The sequence below is a fragment of the Pan troglodytes genome, chromosome 14, assembly GCF_028858775.2.
Source record: "Pan troglodytes isolate AG18354 chromosome 14, NHGRI_mPanTro3-v2.0_pri, whole genome shotgun sequence".
Lineage (NCBI taxonomy): Eukaryota > Metazoa > Chordata > Mammalia > Primates > Hominidae > Pan > Pan troglodytes.
Genome location: NC_072412.2, coordinates 57850101 through 57871435, shown reverse-complemented (window position 1 = coordinate 57871435; position 21335 = coordinate 57850101). Strand labels below are relative to the sequence as shown.

General features: G+C 41.4%; 1 protein-coding gene across 3 annotated transcripts in view; it reads right to left on the bottom strand.

Annotated features, from left to right (window-relative positions):
- VPS36 (vacuolar protein sorting 36 homolog) overlaps positions 1-16794 on the bottom strand; it is a 38085-nt gene extending 21291 nt beyond the window's left edge. Inside the window, exons 1-5 of one of the 3 annotated variants that reach the window (XM_509796.8) lie at positions 16527-16794; positions 8409-8477; positions 5140-5210; positions 2326-2440; positions 836-925 (exon numbers count right to left, since the gene is read on the bottom strand). In XM_509796.8, coding sequence (XP_509796.2) covers positions 836-925; positions 2326-2440; positions 5140-5210; positions 8409-8477; positions 16527-16622 — 441 coding nt within the window. In that variant the 5' untranslated portion in view covers positions 16623-16794. Of the gene's footprint in view, positions 1-835; positions 926-2325; positions 2441-5139; positions 5211-8408; positions 8478-15958; positions 16282-16526 lie in introns of those variants that run through there. The other 2 variants (XM_009427011.5, XM_054665330.2) reach the window with 2 other exon arrangements.
- Positions 16795-21335: the final 4541 nt, after the last annotated feature.

Here is a 21335-nt window from a genome sequence, read left to right as displayed (position 1 = left end):
CCAAATATACAATAAATGGCATATTTTACTCTGCATTTTAGATATAAGTTAAATTTCCTATCATTTTCCTTCTTTGGCAAGCTATTACGTATCAGATACTTAATAGGGTCTCAAATGTACAAAAAAAATCACAGTTTAAATTTTGGTTCTTAATTATTATTCAAGCTACTTTCATACATTTGAGTACCTGTCTAGTGTTGGTGATTAATTTAGACAGGCCTGGAAAACATTACCCAGCTGTACTGTCTATTCTCTCAAATGCCACACTGATTATGAAGAACAGAATGCAGTGAGTGAACCCTACCTTCTATCACCCTAAGAATTACGCTGGTAAGCTGTCATTTATGTTTACTAAGCGTCTGCTGTATAGACAGCACTAAATTAGGTGCTGTGAAAATAATTTTTTTTTTTCTTTTTTTGAGACGGAGTCTTGCTCTGTCGCCCAGGCTGGAGTGCAATGGTGCAATCTTGGCTCACAGCAACCTCCGCCTCCTGGGTTCAGGTGACTCTCCTGCCTCAGCCTTCTGAGCAGCTGGGATTACAGGCGTGCACCATCCTGCCTGGCTAATTTTTGTATTTTCAGTAGAGACGGGGTTTCACAATGTTGGCCAGGCTGGTCTCGAACTCCTGACCTCATGATCCACCCCGCCTTGGCCTCCCAAAGTGGTGGGATTACAGGCGTGAGCCACCGCGCCCCACCGAAAATAAACTCTTTATAAGAATACCATCGCAGTATTTTGTTTTGGGCAAGTTCTACAATCACAGAGTCTTTTTCTTAATGAAGATGTAAGTACAGAGTTGAAAATACTGGATTAGCAAATAGTTTAAAAAATACCTGGGGTCCTCTATTTGTTTGTAATGACTGGGAAACTGGCATATTCTCCCATCTTCTTTGTGTCATTTCCTCTGATAAACGCCTGTAAAACTGATACGCAAATAAATACACTTTAAATGACTCAGTCAGATTGTAACATCCTTGTATAAATAATTACTTAACATTTCTTTCTTTTTTTCTTTTTTTTTGAGGTGGAGTTTTGTTCTTGTTGCCCAGGCTGGAGTGCAATGGCGTGATCTAGGCTCACCACAACTTCCGCCTCCCCGATTCAAGTGATTCTCCTGCCTCAGCCTCCCAAGTAGCTGGGATTACAGGCATGTGCCACCACACCCAGCTAATTTTGTATTTTTAGTAGAGATGGGGTTTCTCCATATTGGTCAGGCTGGTCTTGAACTCTCGACCTCAAGTGATCTGCCCGCCTCAGCCTCCCAAAGTGCTGGGATTATAGGTGTGAGCCACCGCGCCCGGCCACTTAACATTTCTTCAGTATAAAAGTCTGTTCAGTCATTTGCAGCAAGCCCAGAATTCTCAGAGACATCAAAGAAAATCAAAGGAAGTTCTTTTCTTGGATCAGCTTCAGAAAGCACAAAGGAAAAAAAAAAAAGAGAAGGAACTGACCTTCTATAGAAAGTGGGCTATTCTCAACAAAGAGATGAGTGACAATGAAATCAATAGACTTACTTTAAACAATCCTGTGTATGTGGATTGTTTTCAATCTATAATGAAACAAACACAGTGCCAGGAAAAATATACAACCATTCTCCATGAAGGAAGCAGAGAATCATTTGTCTAGTTAAAATATAAAACCAAAAAGTAGGACCAAAACATACCTATGCTCACAAATAATCAAATATATTTTTCAACTTCAATGAGAAAAACTTTAGTCAATCACTTATATCTGCTTAGTGATCACTTGTCAGGAGCACCGGGTGAGGTGATATAGAAAAAAATTAATAATAATTTATGATATTGATGGGGAGAATAAATACGCACTTCTAATTATCTTAAGAATTCTTGTACAGCAACTTATTCAGAACATACAAACTATTATACTGCAGAATAAGTACTTAAGTGATTAAGATTAACTGGAGTTAATCAAGACAGACAGCCTGATTTAAAGCTGGGGAACCTTCAGATACTGACATAGTTCAACATACCACTGCATTTACACTCTGTTCCTTTAACTAAACTATACCACTGAAAACTCTGCTAGCAGGCGAATGGCATGACTTAGTGTATTTTCCAGCCTCTGTTCCTTCCTTGGGACCACAACCTCTGCTTCCCATTCCCACTGAAACCTAAACTTCATATTCTCCACTCACTGTTAAGGCTTAAGATATAATAAAAATTTTATTGTAAAAATATGGTGAAATCTGGTATGTTGTATAATACTACCTTCCATCATATTAACAAGCCACAACACACACACACACACACACACACACACACACACACCTTTCTAGTACGATTTTATTCATGTAGAAACTTACCTCAATCTGGCCATGTTCTTTGAAGGAGAGTTTGATGTAGGAGTTCTTACTACTCTGGAATGGGCCAGGTTCTTTGTTAGGAGGAGCTGGGTGAAGATGAACCACTATTTTGGCACTGAAGAAAGAACAAATGTAATATATTGAATTGCCTTTCAAAAAAATATAACTAATTCTACTTTTATAACTTTTTATGTATTTCAAATCACTTTTAAAATTCATGTAGAAACAAACATCCCAAAAAGCATCCTTTTAAAGTGTGTATTAATTCAATATTAATGAAGCTTTCAAAAATCTCTCTACTTAAAACTTGAACCAAAGCTATGAACCAAAAAGCTTCAAGTTACTAGCTCTGTAGATTAAATTAGAGTGTGACTTTAGAAAATAAGGTCAAAATAAATTTGCAAAATTTTGAGTTTATGATTATGGTTTTCCAACTACAAACATCCCCAGAGGTTATAAGGGGGCCTATAATTTCTGCCAAAGCATACACCCTTATTCATTTGAAAACAAAATGTGAAAACTTATCTGTAAAAATGGCCAGCTGATATTTTATTAAAATTCCATCCAAAACTAACATTCTACAGTATCATTTGTTGGAAAATGCCACTCAATCAACAGCATGATCTAGAAAGATATCCAATAACAAAAACAATTCCCAAAATGCTGTGGCTCTAAGAACACAAACTACCATTATCTTTATGACTATCATAATCTTCTATGCTATTAAAAATACCACTATATTTGGTCAGCTTAATAAGTCTGTTTTCCTCCTTTTTTTTTTTTCCACCTAGTCAATAAGCAATCTTCTATAAAGATTTGGGAAACTAAAAAACTCGAAGTATCCCGGGTACCTAGTTTAGTGCTTTTTCTTTATTGATCATGCTATAGATACACACCTACCACTCAATTTTACTTTTCTTTTTTTGGAACCATATGGTTACCTAAAGATCACTGTAAAATTGAAACACCAGGCATTGGGCCTCCTCAATGTGAATGGGTGGGGCCAGCCTTGTAAGGACTCCTCCTATTCCCTTGTGGTAAACTTCTTTAAGTGAAGTGAGAAAATAAACTATGTGAGCAGAATCATAGAACTGTCTGAAACAAATCATCAAGTAGAGCAACAAAACTATGACAATTAAGATAACTAAGCAAAAGCATTTCATAGTCTCTGAAACTAAAAAAAAACGCTCAGCCCTACTATCAGATTGTGTGAAAGGACACCCAATGAAAAACTAATGAGTATAATCGAAAAAAGTTTAAAAGCTCCACAGTAAGCATAAAAAGTCTATGCCAAGTTTTGTATACATTCTTTTATCAAGTCATCCAATTACTATACTTCATTAAATTTTAAATTTATGAAATAAAGCCGGGCACGGTGGCTCACGCCTGTAATCCCAGCACTTTGGGAGGCTGAGGCGGGTGGATCATGAGGTCAGGAGATCGAGACCATCCTGGCTAACACAGTGAAACCCCATCTCTATTAAAAATACAAAAAATTAGCTGGGCATGGTCGTGGGCGCCTGTAGTCCCAGCTACTCGGGAGGCTGAGGCAGGAGAATGGCGTGAACCTGGGAGGCGGAGCTTGCAGTGAGCCAAGATAGTGCCACTGCACTCCAGCCTGGGCAACAAAGCAAGACGCTGCCTCAAAAAAAAAAAAAAAAATGAAATAAAAAAAGCATCTTCAGAGATGTTAAAAGGTGAAACGTACACATCTTGAAATCAATGCAAATATAACTGTTTGAGGGGAGGGGCTGGGAACTAAAGAGAATACTTGAAAAGTAACTTGGCATATTACTGAAGTCCTCCTCACTGGACATGTTTAAAAAATAAGACACTAACGTGAAGGTAAATATTTTAAATTTTTTTTTTAGTTTAGATTTCCTTGGAACACAGGAAAGGAAAATTCAGATAACCTGGAACAACCTTAAAGTTTACTTTTTAGAACTTAATACAATGGAGAAAATTGATAAGGGGAAAATATAAATCATAAGAACAACCTACCCTAAAAATCTATGGCTTAAAAAAAATCTATGGCTTATTAATCTTTTTAAAACATTGGTTAGTTTCTTTTATATCAAATAAATAATCTTTTTCAGTAAATCATAACATTATGATCAAGGCATGCATTGCATGTCCAGTGAAGCTCAACATTGTTTAACTTCTACTGAAGTGCCTAATTATGCTAAACCTAAAGATAAGCCTACATAGGAAAAAAATATCCCATGCCGATAATATTTGTTCATGTCTCCTCAATTACATTCACTTAAAATATAAAGCCAAGTTTTCGGTACATTTGAATAAACAGGAACATTTGAACTTACGCCTTTATACCAGAGTGGCCTCATCTCCTGGTGTGCCTGGGATAGTCCCATTGTATCCCTGTTACCCTGGTCTAATTGTTCATTGTAACCCCTATTATTCTGATAAATGTCCTGCTTTGTACAATAACTATTATTATATGCTGTTTAATTCTGCTACCTGAACAAGTCAAACTTGAGAAACAAACTTAATGATCAGGCTAGAAACAGGAGCAAAGTCAGTTATTTTTCTCAAATAGGTTATTTCCGATTTTAAGTATGAAATGACAGGTACACAGGGATGTGAAAGCAAAGAGTCTATGGAAAGACAATGATAACTGGGCCACATTTCTTTATTATGACCCATGTATAATAAACAAGGATATTACAGCAAACCTTAGCTTTATTCATGCTTTAAGAATGGATTCATACATCGAGTCTAAGATAGGACCTCTTGGCCAATAGCATAACAGGAAATGTTTTCTGTGAATAAAGACTATGCTATACACAGACTTACCTCTTCCCAATTCCAGCCGCCTGTTCTTCAATGAACACAATTTGGGAAAGGAGAATGGCCATGCAACACTCCTAGGAGGAAATCAGTAGCTTAAATGAAAGACTCTAAACAACATCCATAACACTTGTCAGAAATCCTTGTTTTATAGCATTACAGTGCCATATGCCTTAATAATAAAAATAATGAAAAACAATAATGATTTTACTCCTTAAATGAACTTAAGGAAAAATTAAATGAAAACAGTAATGTGGTGGCATTTGGCTGCATGGAAGAACATAAGAAGTTTAAAAGAAGCTGTAACTAGCTTTTGTTTTTACAATGGGTGTATTTTCTTTATTATTATTTTTTTTTAATTTATTTTTTTTTGAGGCGGAGTCTCACTCTGTCACCCAGGCTGGAGTGCAGTGGCGTGATCTCGGATCACTGCAAGCTCTGCCTCCTGGGTTAACACCATTCTCCTGCTTCAGCCTCCCGAGTAGCTGGGACTACAGGTGCCCGCCACCACGTCCGGCTAATTTTTTTGTATTTTTAGTAGAGACGGGGTTTCACCATGTTAGCCAGGATGGTCTCGATCTCCTGACCTCGTAGTCCACCTGGCTCGGCCTCCCAAAGTGCTGGGATTACAGGTGTGAGCCACCGCACCCAGCCACAATGGGTGCATTTTCTAAGAGTAATATTTCTATGAAAACATTTTACTCGTAATATTTTCTTACACTGAAAGCAAAAAACAAAACAGATACATCAAAATAATTTTAAGGAGGGCATTTATGTAGATGACTTTCTCTTCTTTATAATTTTCCATACTTCACTCATATGCCCACATACAATTATTAACAGTTTTAAACAGAAAATATTGATGTAGTATCCCTTTATTCATATGTTTAATTTTTTCTTTTTTTGAGATGGAGTCTCGCTCTGTTGCCCAAGCTGGAGTGCAGTAGTACAATCTAGGCTCACTGCGACCTCCGCCTCCCACGTTCAAGTGATCTTCCCACCTCAGCTTCCCAAGTAGCTGGGATTATAGATGTGAGCCACCATGCCTGGCTCATTTTTGTATTTTTAGGAGAGAAGGACTTTCACCATGTTGGCCAGGCTAGTCTCGAACTCCTGACCTCAAGTGATCCCCCTGCCTCGGCCTCCCAAAGTACTGGGATTTACAGACATGAGCCACTGTGTCTAGCCAGTATGTTTAATTTTTAATTTTTATTTTTTTGAGACTGAGTTTCACTCTTTTTGCCCAGGCTGGAGTGCAATGGCGCAATCTTGGCTCATCACAACCTCTGCCTCCCAGGTTCAAGCAATTTTCCTGCCTCAGCCTCCTGAGTAGCTGGGATTACAGGCATGTGCCACCATGCCCAGCTAATTTTGTATTTTTAGTAGAGACAGGGTTTCTCCATGTTGGTCAGGCTGGTCTCAAACTCCCAACATCAGGTGATCCGCCCGCCTCAGCCTCCCAACGTGCTGGGATTACAGGCATGAGCCACTGCGCCTAGCCCAATTTTTAACATATATAAACAGTTATGTTTAATTTTTATTTGTGACTAGCAATGTAGTAAGTCTAAAATTTGTCCAAATTGACCTCTTTATATGATAATCAAAAAATTATACTAAGATTAACTTATCAACATATGGTTTAAGGACATCCACTCTATCCTCCCCAAAAAGATTTATTTTCTGAATATATATTACTTTTAAAAGGATTAGACAATATTAACAGTCTAAGGCAGCAGTCCCCAACCTTTTGTGTATCAGGGACCAGTTTCATGGAAGACAGTATTTCCTGGGGAGCAGGGGTTGTGGTTTCAGGATGAAACTGTTCCACTTCAGACCATCTCTCAAAGGGAGGGCGCGACCTAGATCCCTTGCATGCACAGTTCACAATAGGGTTCCTGGTCCTATGAGAATCTAATGCGTCTGCTGATCTGATGGGAGGTGGAGCTCCGGTGGTAATGCTTGCTTACCTGTCACTTACTCCCTGCTATGTGACCCAGTTCCTAAGAGGCCACAGACCAGTACCGGGGGTTGGGGGGTTGGGGACCCCTGCTCTAAGGCATGCATTATCAACAGGGGCAATATCAGACCTAGGAGACAAAAATTAGTTCCCAGGTACAAAAAAGTCAGATATTGTAATGGCTAGCAGCCCTTCAAGTGCTACAGTACAGTATATAGTTTATTTGTGGTACTAAAATTTCACAGGGGTCTGGGGGAACAATCAGGAAAATAAAAACAGATGAGATAGCTATCTTACTGGCAACACTGAGATTAATGTATATATACTTTCAGGTTGAAGCTCTTAGGAATAAAGATATCAGCTCTATATACATATAATTCTCCTCCTTCCCAAAAACAAAAGACAAAAAACAGGTTGGGCAAGGTGGCTCACGACTGTGATCCCAGCACTTTGGGAGGCCGAGGTGGGCAGATCACGAGGTCAGGAGTTAGAGACCAGCCTGAACAACATGGCTAAACCCCGTCTCTACTAAAAAATGCAAAAATTAGCCGGGCGTGGTGGCACGCACCAGTAATCCCAGCTACTCAGGAGGCTGAGGCAGGAGGATCACTTGAACCTGGGAGGCGGAGGTTGCAGTGAGCCGAGATTGCGCCACTGCACTCCAGCCTGGGCGAAAGAGCAAGACTCCGTCTCAAAAAAAAGGGTGGGGTGCGTGGGGGACTCCTCTTGCTGAGTGACTTAGAGACAGATCTCATTATCTAGGTAAAAGCATGCACTTGATGGCAGGCCTAGCCTCCTGATTCTCAATAACCTAGGACAACCAGTGGTTTTAAGGACATACCAGCTCTTTGTAAAGACTCCCTCACAACTGATGGGGGAATTATTCCACTGTTACACATGGAACATTTAGATATAGAGTAGAATTTGACTAGTATTTAAAAAACATGATTCTCCATCCAGTAACTACATGGATTTTTCTGGAGCTGAATAAGGGACGACACGCTAACTCCTGTTTTTGCACTCCATTCAGAGAAATTACATGGGACACACTCTTTTGTCATTCAGAAAAGTAAAATTTATTATTGCATTCATTATATAAGTTTTATTAGAAATGAAAAAAGAAGAAAAAGCTCCAGTTGATTTAAAACCTACAATGGTGGCTCACTCCTGTAGCCCCGGCTACTCGGGAGGTTGAGGCCAGGAGAATCACTTGAGCCCAGAGGTTACAGATCAGCCTAGGCAATACAGCGAGACCCTGTCTCTAAAAAATAAATAAACAAAATAAAACCTACAACAGATGCAAAAAACTGTATCTTACATGATTTTTCTGATCTCTCCAAATCAGTCGGTGTGTACTAAGAAGGAGAGTCCCAGCATCAAATTTTATCTAGAAAGAAAGAGCATCACAAAATATTAATAACATATCACTCATTGTGGTTCCGATTTTCTTCTTCATGAATTATACCACACTAAATTAATCATATAAACAAACATTTTACTTTTAGAATAGGCTTATCACAAATTAAAGAGAACCAATGCTACATACTTCATAAGCTATTTGTATAGTCTTGACAGAATTAGAAAAAAATGCAAACAACAACCAGGTATGATACACATTCATACTCTGCAATGCATGCAAAGGTTAAAAAGAAATGACGAGGTAGAACTGCATGGATTACCATAGAACTCTAAGACATTGGATGAGTGGGAAAGAAAGTGATTTGCAGCAATTTATAATATTACATATGCAGTATATGTGTGTGTCTGCAGACACACAAGTAGTGAAAGGGGTCTAAAAGGAACACAATTATCTGTTAACAATCATTATCTCAGAAAAAGTGTGAGGAAAGGGGTAGAAGGGAAGCAAAGAGCTCTTTTTTACCTCTACACTTTACTGATTGAATTTCTTTGCAATTGAATTCATGTATAACACTCATAACATTTTTTAATGAAAATAAAATCCAGGAATAGATACAAATACATACAAAAATAAATATGGATGGAGATTCAATCAATGGCAGTGGGACAACTGGGTTGCCAGGTAGGAAAAAGAAAAACCCACACATCTGGATTTATACCTAATACAATGCACCAAAATGAATTCTAGAAGGATCAAACAATTGAGTAAAAAACAAAAAAAATTATAAAAGCACTCGAAAAAAATCATGAGATAATTTTTAAAATAATCTGAGGGGAGAAGACCTTTCTAAGAAGGCATAAAACCCATTAGCATTAAACAAAAACCCCCAAATTCATATGTTGAAGCCCTAACCCTCAACGCGATGGTATTTGGCAATGGAGCCTTTGGGAAGTGATTAGGTTTAGAAGTTCATGAGGTGGGGCCCTCATGATGGGACTAGTATCCCTATAAGAAGAGGAAGAGACAGGAGGGCTTCCTCTCCATGAACACGTGCTGACAAAAGACCATGCAAGTACACAGGGAAATGGTGGCCATCTGCAAGCCAGGAAGAGTGCCCTTACCAAGAACCAAATCTGCCAGCACCTTGATCTTAGACTTCCCAGTCTCCAGAACTATGAGAAATAAATGCCTGTTGTTTAAGCCACCCAGGCTATGCTATTCTGTTTTAGCAGCCGAGCTGACTAGGACATACTCTTTGGGTATGTATCACCTATTCAAAATATAAATTTTTAAATGTTCTTCAAAACTACAATACAATCACAAAGAAATGCCAGCTGGGTCTTCAGGACCAAAACTTTAACCCTTACTACTTGTTATTATGCCCTGAAAGTTACATAAATAAGCAAATTTTAGAGTTGGAACCCAAGAGATTAATAAATTAAACCCCTGTGTTTCTGTTAAAAGCAAGATATATATTGGAAGCTTCTATTAACTCGAGTTACTAGAAAGTGGAATTTGCCACAAGGTAGGACTTCCTTGTGTCCTTTCCAGGAATATCCAGTTATTTTAAAAGTTATATCTGATCCTAAGTCTGAGCTAATAAAAAAAAAAAAAAAACAACAAAAAACAGTTACAAGGATAGTCCCATTTATAAGGCAGCCTTACAACATAAATTCTAAGGAAAGCATTTTAGTGAGCGTCCAGTTTATTAAAATAAGACTGGAATTGTTTTGAGTTTAAAATAATATGTTAAAAATATGGCCGGGTGCCATGGCTCACGCCTATAATCCCAGACCTTTGGGAGGCCAAGGCGGGTGGATCACGAGGTCTGGAGATCGAGACCATCCTGGCTAATACGGTGAAACCCCGTCTCTACTTTAAAAAATACAAAAAATTAGCCACGTGTGGTGGCGGGTGCCTGTAGTCCCAGCTAGTCGGGAGGCTGAGGCAGGAGAATGGCATGAACCCGGGAGGCGGAGCTTGCAGTGAGCCGAGATCGCGCCACTGCACTCCAGCCTGGGTGACAGAGCAAGACTCCGTTTAAAAAATATATATATATACATTTTTATATAAATACATATACATATATATGTATAAAAATATATATTTTTATATATATAAATACATATACATATATATGTATATATACACATATATACACACACATATATATGAAAAGTAAATAAATTGGAGCATTACTATATATCATTCTTAAACAATAAATTATTTATGCGGTTGATAATAAAGAGACTTATGATATTAATACAGAAAAAAGCAGGTCTCAAAATATATATAGCATGACTCCACACACAGAATACGCTAAAAGTAACTGCTTATGGGTAGTAGGATTATTGATTATTTCAAGTTTCTCCTTTGGCTTATCCATATTTAACAACTTTGTTACATGTCTAATAAATAAAAAATCGATCACAGGCATGTATAACTTCATGTAACTCTGAACTATATATAAATCATTTTTTGTTAAATCAAGCACACATAGGAACATATGTCAAAAAGTCCTTGCATAATAAATAACACACTTCTTGACATACATTTTAAAAAATTGTTTTCTAAGAGTAAGGTCTGATTGTATTATTAATAGCATTAAGTAGTAAATAATATGGTTAGTAAACTTTAATGATAACAGACCTTCTGAACCATCTAGTCTAAATACACTTCATGAGAGACTGTCCCACCAACAAACTTCAACATGTCAGAGAATAGACCTTATGAGTCCATGTTTTTCTCAGAATCAGAAATAAAACATATGTACTTCTGGCACTTAGTTCAGTCTGGCTTCAAACATTTTGGTTAATCTCATCTATGCAAAACCAAATAACTAAGTTTACAATATTTTTTAATTCTCTTCTTTGCCAATGAGTAAATTTCCCTTCTCCAAAAGCAAATATTTAATTATCTTAAGAGTACATAATGCTGGCCGGGCGCGGTGGCTCATGCCTGTAATCCCAGCACTTTGGGAGACCGAGGAAGGCGGATCACGAGGTCAGGAGATCGAGACCATCCTGGCTAACACGGTGAAACCCCGTCTCTACTAAAAATACAAAAAATTAGCCAGGCTTGGTGGCGGGCACCTGTAGTCCCAGCTACTCCGGAGGCTGAGGCAGGAGAATGGCGTGAACTCGGGAGGTGGAGCTTGCAGAGAGCTGAGATCGTGCCATTGCACTCCAGCCTGGGTGACAGAGGGAGACTCCGTCTCAAAAAAAAAAAAAAAAAAAAAAAAAAAAGAAAAAAAAAAGGCCGGGCGCAGTGGCTCACGCCTGTAATCCCAGCACTTTGGGAGGCCTAGGCGGCCGGATCACAAGGTCAGGAGATCAAGACCATCCTGACTAACACGGTGAAACCCCGTCTCTACTAAAAATACAAAAAAAAAAAATATAGCCGGGTGTGGTAGCGGGTGCCTGTAGTCCCAGCTACTTGGGAGGCGGAGGCAGGAGAATGGCGTGAACCCGGGAGGCGGAGCTTGCAGTGAGCGGAGATCGCGCCACTGCACTCCAGCCTGGGCGACAGAGAGAGACTCTATCTCAAAAAAAAAAAAAAAAAGGCCGGGCACCTTGGCTCACGCCTGTAATCCCAGCACTTTGGGAGGCCGAGGAAGGCAGATCAAGAGGTCAGGAGTTCAAGACCAGCCTGACCAACATGGTGAAACCCCGTCTCTACTAAAAAATAAAAATAAAAATAAAAATTGCCAGGCGTGGTGGCGGGCGACTGTAATCCCAGCTACTGGGGAGGCTGAGGTAGGAGAAACGCTTGAACCCGGGAAGCAGAGGTTGCGGTGAGCCAAGATCGCACCACCGCACTCCAGCCTGGGCAACAGAACGAGATTCCGTCTGAAAAAAAAAAAAAAGTACATAATGCTGCATTATAGAACATATAGTTCTGATTAAGAAACTTCGTATGTTATCTTACTGAAATCCAAGCACATACATGTTAATTTAAGGCTGGAGCCAGCCTATGTTCCACTGCTACCTCAATTAACAATGTGCAAATGTAAAATGTTGCTGCTCTAAGTGAAGAAATTTTGTAACAGTTCCCTTTCGGGATTCCAGTGGATTAAGATCTAAACCTGATAGTCAAGTTTAGGCTGGTTTGCTTACACCACTCAGAACCTAGAATAATTTTAACTGCTTAAAAATTGATCTAACTTCAGCACTCACTGAAAAGTTCTTAACCTGTTTTTTTTTAATTTACATTTTTTCTGTTATAAAAGTCATACATGTTCAGTGTTGAAAATCTCGAAAATATTTAGTCTGAAAAAGAAAATGAAATAATAACTCATACCAGCCAGAGTGTGTATGTATATATACACAGATGTTTATGTATACATATATAACCTTTAAATAGAATGATAGGTTTATAACTATTATTAATAGTATAGTTAGAAAATATAGTTAGCAGCCTATCATTGGCAATTCCTCATGCTAATTAGGGCGTGCCATAATTTTTTTTTTTTTTTTTTTTGAGATGGAGTTTCTTGTTGCCCAGGCTGGAGTGCGATGGTGCGATCTGGGCTCACAGCAACCTCTGCCATCCGGGTTCAAGCCATTCTCCTGCCTCAGCCTCCCAAGTAGCTGGGATTACAGGCACCCGCCACCACGCCCAGCTAATTTTTTGTATTTTTAGTAGAGACGGGGTTTTACCATGTTGGCCAGGCTGGTCTTAAACTCCTGACCTCAGATGATCTACCCACCTCAGCCTCTCAAAGTGCTGGGATTACAGGCATGAGCCACCACGCCTGGCCCCATGCCATAATTTAATTAACCAATCCCTATGGTGGACATTCAGATTGCTTCCAATTTTTCCATATATAATAATATTATATGTAATACATAATAATGCTGAGATGAGCATTCTCATATGTAATATTTTTATGCATTTCTGATTATTTCCCAAGGGTAAATTCCTAAAAGTGAGTTAGCTGAAAAAGAATAAACAATTTTCTAAATCTTCTGATATATGCTGCCAACTTGCCACTTTACACATTACTAACCTTACATTATTTTTTAAATTGGCTGAGGCTACAGAAGTGTCTGTGAAGTCAAACGACCTGTCTACACTGCTTATGAAAGTAACACATTATCTAGTCATAATGAGCCCATGAAAACTGTGCCTGTATAAACAAGCGAGTCTGCATGTATTCATAAGAGGCACTTGGGCGGTGGGAAGAGCAGTCCATTGGATCTGGTTTGCAATTCTAGCTCCACCAGTTACTAGTTGTGTGACCTTAGACAGCTCACAGTTTTCTCAGCTATCACCTGTGGGGTCTCAGTTCCCCGTCTTTGGGAAGATTAGCGGTATTAAACATCATATCAAGGGTGACACCGGTGACTGCTACATTATGAAGTCATTTTTTTTTTTTTTTTTTTGAGACAGAATCTCGCTCTGTTGCCTAGGCTGGAGTGCAGTGGCACAATCTCGGTTCACTGTAGCTCCATGAACAAAGCACAGGCTTTGAGTCTGATCAACAGAGATTTAAATCTTCTCTCTGTGGATCTTAGGCAAGTCACTGTATCTCTTGGCGTTACTTTCTCATTCAGTAAAATACCTCATATTCTGATGAGAGGATTAAATGAGATGATATATACAGCTCTTGGCTCCTAGTAGGTACTTTAATTATTCGGGTTTAAAAAAAATGTGTTTCACACCCACAACCAGCTAGGAGATACAAGGATGAGCAAGGCACACCTTCTGTGCTCCAGAAACATCAGACTAGTCTAGAAGACAGCCATGCACACGCTTGCCCAGGGAATGGGTTGGGATGCAAAACTATGAAGATTAAGCAATCTGGACTGCAGTCCCTAGGCCAAAGGAGCCAGTGAGGCATCCTAAAAGGGAGACTAATTTCACCAGATTTGGGGGCTAATGTGTGTAACCTTGTAAAGTCTCTAGCACCACAGGAGGTCTGGAAACCTTCCAAAAGATGAAGGAAGCCAGGATACCGCACCTTCCCCCAGGAGTCAGCCTGTGCCCCATTCAGCCTAGGGACCGCAAGGCAGCTCAGCAAGTCACTAAGTCCAGCTTTGGGGCACAGTGGTAAGGAGACTCCTCTTAGAGCTCCACTCCAATTTCAAGCTTTTAGAAGAGTTAATTCTGGACTAGATCACAGGGTCTAAAGCAATGTTTTCCCCATGATTTGTTTCTTAAACCTCTGACATCTATATACTTGTCTGCTAATACAAGCAGCAAAAATTTTAAAGTAAAAATTAAAACTTCAACAATGTATCTTTCATATAAAACTACTAATGGTTGTTATTTTACACTGTTTTAAATCTATCACAGCTATACTGCCTGCCAGCAAAGGTGTTCCTAGTCTTCAAATTGGAGTTCCATAGAACAGTATCATGCCATGCTCTGCAAAAGCATGACTTCCTAGTGCTCCCTCAGGGAGTGGCACTGGAGGAGTCTCTGAGGACAGATCTAACACTGTCAACATTCGGTTCCTCTCAAAGGGGAGGCAAAATCAAAACGCCGAGGAAGGGGAGGTGGATTAACCTTCCCATTTTAAATAGTCACAAAGATGTAAATTGGTAAGAAAGGAGAAAAAAATAGCTTGTCACTCCAATCCGGGGATGGAAGACTCATCTTGAGATCAAGATAGTTAAAGTGCCAAGGCAGGCTGGGCACAGTGGCTCAAGAGCCTGTAATCCCAGCTGTTTGGGAGGCCCAGGCGGGCGGATCATTTGAGGTCAGGAGTTAGAGACCAGCCTGGCCAATGTGGTGAAACCCCGTCTCTACTAAATATGCAAAAATTAGCCGGGCATGGTTGCAGGCGCCTGTAATCCCAGTTACTCAGGAGGCTGAGGCAGGAGAATCGCTTGAATCTGGGAGGCGGAGGTTGCAGTGAGCCCAGATCGCGCCACTGCACTCCAGCCTGGCGATAGAGCGAGACTCTGTCTCAAAATTAATTAATTAATTAATTAAATTAAGAAGTGCTAAGGCAGTAAGTGAAGTTAGGTCCAAGCAAATTATTTAAGGAAAAGACCTTTACTCAATAATACAGGCAACACAGCCCATAGAAAATGCCCTAAGAGAGTCAGAGGACCTGGGTCCAATGTCACCTGTGCCTCTAAATAGCTGTAAGCACTTACCGGGAAAAGCTGAGTTGAGGAACTTATATCAAAGTACAGCGGAAAGTGTCGTTAATAAAACGGCAAGGGAAGAGAGGTAGCAAATTAAAACTTCTGGAAATCAAAAATGCTTGTGGGTAAATGAGTTTTAAAATTTTTCTAATTCCAGTTTATCCATTTCAATCCAGGACAAGATATTTCATAGTTTCAACAAAGTATCTACAAAATATTTACTTACACTTCCTATTTCTCCTCTCGATTTGCAAACGCACCTTCTAAGATTTATGCTTGCACTACAAGGCACGGTCTACTATTAATATAACACTTTACAAAACACGCTCAGAACGCCTTTCTAAAGCAATTAGAAAACAAAACAAAAACCCAATAGCCTTTGGCAAGGGCATTCCAATGAAGCACTGATACCTCTTTAGGAAATCCTTTCGAAGCAATCCCTCACCCCTCTGCCCAGATATGCTAATCCCTCCGACTGCACAAGGTCCAAGCTAAAGCTTCCGCTGGGGCACGGACTGTACGGCCACCGCGCCCTCCTCACAGAAAGGCGGAACGGGGCTGTCCGGTGCCGACGCCGAGGTTGGTGTCGTCAGGGGGTCTGGAACCACGCCAAGGAAGTCGACTGCCCGATCTCCGCCCGGCGCCCGCAGACGGCGAGCGCTCCTTCTCCCGGGCATTGCAGCTGTGCGCTCCCGGAAGCATTCCGGGCGGAGGGAAGCGGCCGCGATCCGCGCCTGCTGGGAACCGTGCCAAAGTTGGGACCCGCGCTGGGGAGGCAGCCGAGCGCCCCACGCCGCGTGCTACCGACCGGCGGGGAGCGCAAGAGCGCTGCACCCCGCACAGAGGCCTGCCGGGCCGCCGAGGGCCGTGAGCTAGGCCGGGGACCGGGCCGCGCCGACCCGGGCCGCGCTGAGCCGGGCCGCGCGCCCACCGGGGGTCCCTTCCGCCAGCCCGTTGGGAAGGTTGGCAGACCCCCTACCTTCTCCTCGCCATCGTAGATTCGCACCCCGCGCTGCTGGATCACCAGGGTCTCGTTGATCTCCAGGAGGCCGCTGGTCCAAACGAAGCGGTCCATGGCCGCTGCCACCCAGCCCCGGCCCTCCGAGGCCGCGAGCAGCGCGCCAGGCAGCCTGCGGCGCCCCCTGGCGTCGGACGGGACGGAAGCGAGTCGGGGCGGGTGAGGGACGGAGGGAGCGGCCTGGCAGCGAGCGGGCGCGGCCGCGAGGTGCGCCCGGGGACGTGGAGACGTACGTGGAGCGCCCCCTGGCGGTCCATTAGCCGCCGGCCTTTTAGAACCCTTGATCAGCAGGCGGTCCACCCCATTCTAAATTCAGAGCTTACAGGGACGCGAGGGAGCCCCGACCACAGCTTGGACTTGCTTATTGTGCATTATGCCTGCATGTTTGTGGCAGTTTTCTTGTCAGTGCCCAGAATGTTGCCACATTCGCTAATGATTGTAAATAATCATAACCCCTCTCTTTCAAATGAATATTTATGGCACGCATTGTTTCTGTACAGCTGCAGTCAGTATTACCTGTGCTGCTCTTTTTTTCCCTTTAAGATTATATTGTAACACAAAGGATAAATGCTTGAGGTAACGGATACCTCATTTACCCTGATGTGATTATTATACAGTGTATGCCTGTATCAAAATATCCCATATACCCCAGAAATATATACACCTATGTACCCACACAAATTAATTTTTTTTAACTGGGGGAAACAGATTTTATTTAACCGGGCTTGATGCGCGCGCCTGTATTCCCAGCTGCTTCCGAAGCTGAGGCGGGAGGATTGCTTGAACCCAGGAGTTTGACACCAGTGGGCGACATAGAAAGACCCTTTCCCCCTCCACCCCAACTCCCCCACGCCACTCCACGCCCCCACCCCCAGGCTCAGAAAAAAAAGATTATTTTTATTTAGGCATTTTCAATATTAATACAGACCTCATGCGTGAATTTACATTTCAATATGTAGTTCCTCTATAATTTAGCTGTTTGTTGGTCTGCGCAAAGCCATCCATGGCCGCTGCTCTCACCCACCAGGCGGCCTCGTGCCCCTAGCCATTTCATTTTTGTATTTTGCTTTATAAATGGAACACCTGGCCGGGCGCGGTGGCTCACGTTTGTAATCCCAGCACTTTGGGAGGACAAGGCGGGCGGATCACAAGTCAGGAGTTCGATACCAGCCTGGCTAACATAGAGAAACCCTGTCTCTACTAAAAATACAAAAAATTAGCCCGGCGTGGTGGCGGGTGCCTGTAATCCCAGCTACTCGGGAAGCTGAGGCAAGAGAATCGCTTGAACCCTGGAGGTGGAGGTTGCAGTGAGCCGAGATCGCACCATTGCACTCCAGTCTGAGCGACAGAACGAGACTCTGCTTCAAAAATAATAATAATAAATAATAAATAAATAAATGGAGCACCTTATAGATGTCCTTCTACAACTGATACATATTTTTCTCTTTAGGATTATTTTCTTACAGTGTCTTCCTAAAATAGAATGACTGCTTTAAAGGTTGTGAACACATTTTAGAGAGCCTACCACTTATTGGGGTCTTAACTAAGGCTGCGTGCCCACGTGGGCAGAGGGGCACAGGGGCAGAGGGACAGAAGGCAGGCTTGCTCTCTGCCCCCAGGGCTCCACATTTCCCCCAGTCGTGGAGTCAGTGGTCTGTGGCTAGGCTTTAAAAGAAAGGAAAGGCTCTTTCCAATGAATATAAGCCATCTCTCCCCCGAAATGAATTGCTACTTTTACCGTGTTCCAAAATCCTGTGTGTATTTTGGTCTATTTCTAAACAGTGTCTTCTGTATTTCGTATTTTTCAATTTCCATCATGACCATATACCCAATAACCAAAAGTTCTTTGAAAACATTTGATTTGCTCTAATATGCTATCAATATATATCACAATTTACCATCATTGCCTGATTTTTGAGCATTTGATTGTTTACCAACTTTTTAGTCTTTTTTAATTGAAAGTAACGTGACCTAAGCGTCCTAATCAGATGTGGAACTGTGCAGTTTTGCCTGGGCTTTGCAATTATCAACATGTTAGGCAGTGAGGACATTTGCAAGGTATGTTTTCTGCCCTTGAGGGATGTACAGTCTGTAGGACACAAATAGAAGCCTGGCATATGATAGCTGCTGGGATAGACAACCGTATAAGGGTTTCCTGTATCCAGGCTGGAGCAAGGAGAAACGTCATGTGGCTTATATATGGCAATAAATGAATAGACAAAAGGTTTTAATTTTTATGAAGTCCAGTGTATTTTTTTCTTTCATAGTTCATGGAATTTGCCTATTTAAGAAATCTTTTTTCCACAAACCAGAGATTGATACTGATTATGAAATCTTTGCCTAACACAAAGTCACTAAGATTTTCTCCTATAATTTCTTCTAGAAGCTTCATAGTTTTGGTTCTTACATTTAGGTCTATGCTTTTTTTTTTTTTTTTTTTTTTTTTTGAGACAGAGTCTCACTCTGCCGCCCAGGCTAGAGTGCAATGGCACAATCTCGGCTCACTGCAACCACTGACTCCTGGGTTCAAGCGATTCTCCTGCCTCAGCCTCCTGAGTAGCTGGGATTACAGGCGCCTGCCACCACGCCTGGCTAACTTTTGTATATTTTGTAGAGACAGGGTTTCACCATGTTGGCAAAGCTGGTCTTGAACTCCTGACCTCAGGTGATCCACCCGCCTTGGCCTCCCAAAGTGCTGGGATTACGGGCATGAGCCACCACGCCCAGCCATCCCCAGGATGTTTTTGCCAGGACCTCCCACCTTCTGAATCAAATGGTTCCTTTCAGTCCCAATCCTACTGGACCTCTGTAGTGCCCAACACTGTGGTCCATTACCTCTTTCTTCAGCTTCTCTCTTCCCCAGACTTTGTGACCCCATTATCCTCCTAACTTTCAGATTGTCCTTCCCTGTTCTCTCACAGGCACTTTACCTTCTTCACATGACCACAGGAGGAATGACTAACACTAATTAATCATCAGTACTCCAGGTGCCTGCAGTTTCATGGTCAGCTGTGTTGGCAAAGAACTGTTCTGAAAGGAAATCTTTTTTGTTTTTTGTTTGTTTGTTTGTTTGTTTTTTGGATCTTTTAGAAAAAGGTCTGCTTTCTCTGCAATAATTGTGTAGCAGTAATATTAAAAAGTGTCTCAAAAATAGACATATCATTGGAGTGGGTGAGTCTGGAGATTAGAGGAGAATTGCCATTTTGAAAAACCTAGCAGTTTGGCAGGTTTTCCTATTCACCATCTCAGCCTACTGAGATCTCCATGGTATCCTTTGAGTCAATTTCTTTTTTTACCATGCCCACTTATAAAAAATTATTGAGGTTCACATAACATAAAATTAATCATTTTAAAGTGAACAACTCAATGGCATTAATACATTTACAATGTCACCCAACCACTACCTCTAATTCCAAAACATTTCACTTACTTCAAGGTAATGGAACCCTTGTCCATTAAACTGTCTCCCAATTCTCCCCCTACCCTCAGCCTCTGGCAACTACTATTCTGAGTTATTTCGCTATGGATGTATCTATTTTAGATCTTTCATATAAATGGAATCATACCATATGTAACTTTTCATATATTACTTCTTTTACTTAGCATAATGTTTTGGAGGTTTTTGAGTCACTTATTAACGCTGTATTTTGTTCTCACTTAATAGAAATCCCTGGTTGCCCCACCTGTCTGATGAAACTTTAGTAAATAATCAACAATAATGACAGACATATTTAAACAGCAAGTTATATCTTAAGGATGGTGATGGACAATGTTAAACAAACTGGGACATTTCATCAAGTAAAAAACTACATAAAATCTCAAACCAAATTCCTCATTAGCAAGACGCTACCATAAGATGTCTGAAGAAAAAAGCAGGCAGAAGTGGGAAAAACTGACCACAGCCGAGGGCCAGCTGTGGAGGCCCTCAGACCTGGGAAGGGTAAACGGGGAAATCACATCCTCCCGTCTGTGTGCCCGGAGCACCTAAAACCTGGCTGAAAGAGTCCAGTCCAGCCTTACTGCAGTGATCAGGCAAGAAATGTAAACCCAGTGCTTGAAATCAGGCAGGTGCAGTCCAGACTCGCCCTCACTTCCCCACTGCCACTCTTTTTTTTTTTTTTTTTTTTTTTTGAGACGGAGTCTCGCTCAGTCGCCCAGGCTGGAGTGCAGTGGCGCGATCTCGGCTCACTGCAAGCTCCGCCTCCCGGGTTCACGCCATTCTCCTGCCTCAGCCTCCCGAGTAGCTCTTAAAACCTTCTAGCCCTGACTTGTTTCGTTCTGTCATGTGGATTGAGTGTTTGTGTGGGTTTTATGAAGGTGGTATTTTTAGGTGAGAAAAACGAAGATTATGGCGGCACACTTAACCGCACAAACACAAAACGTCTGTAACAAATGCTATTTTATCTTCAAAGGAGAATTATATATAACCTTGAGGAGGGGATGAGGTTTATCTTCATTTTTTTCTGTTTCTCCTCCTCTCCTCCCTTTTTTGCATTTGATAATTGCTTAGAATAAAGGTATGGAAAGTAGATCCCAATTTCAGTTCCCCTTCACACGCTGTGCAAACGTGGACAAACAACCTCTGAACCTGTCACCTCTCAGTGGAAAAAGTGGTGATAACGTCCCACCTCAGAGTTATGATGCTCAAAATGAAGCAGTATTTGTGAAAGGAAAATACACACGCTCGTGGTACGCCAGATCGGTGTTTACGTCCTCGTCAGTGAACGCGCCGATGTTTAATAAGAAGGGCAGCCAATCAACACTTTTCTT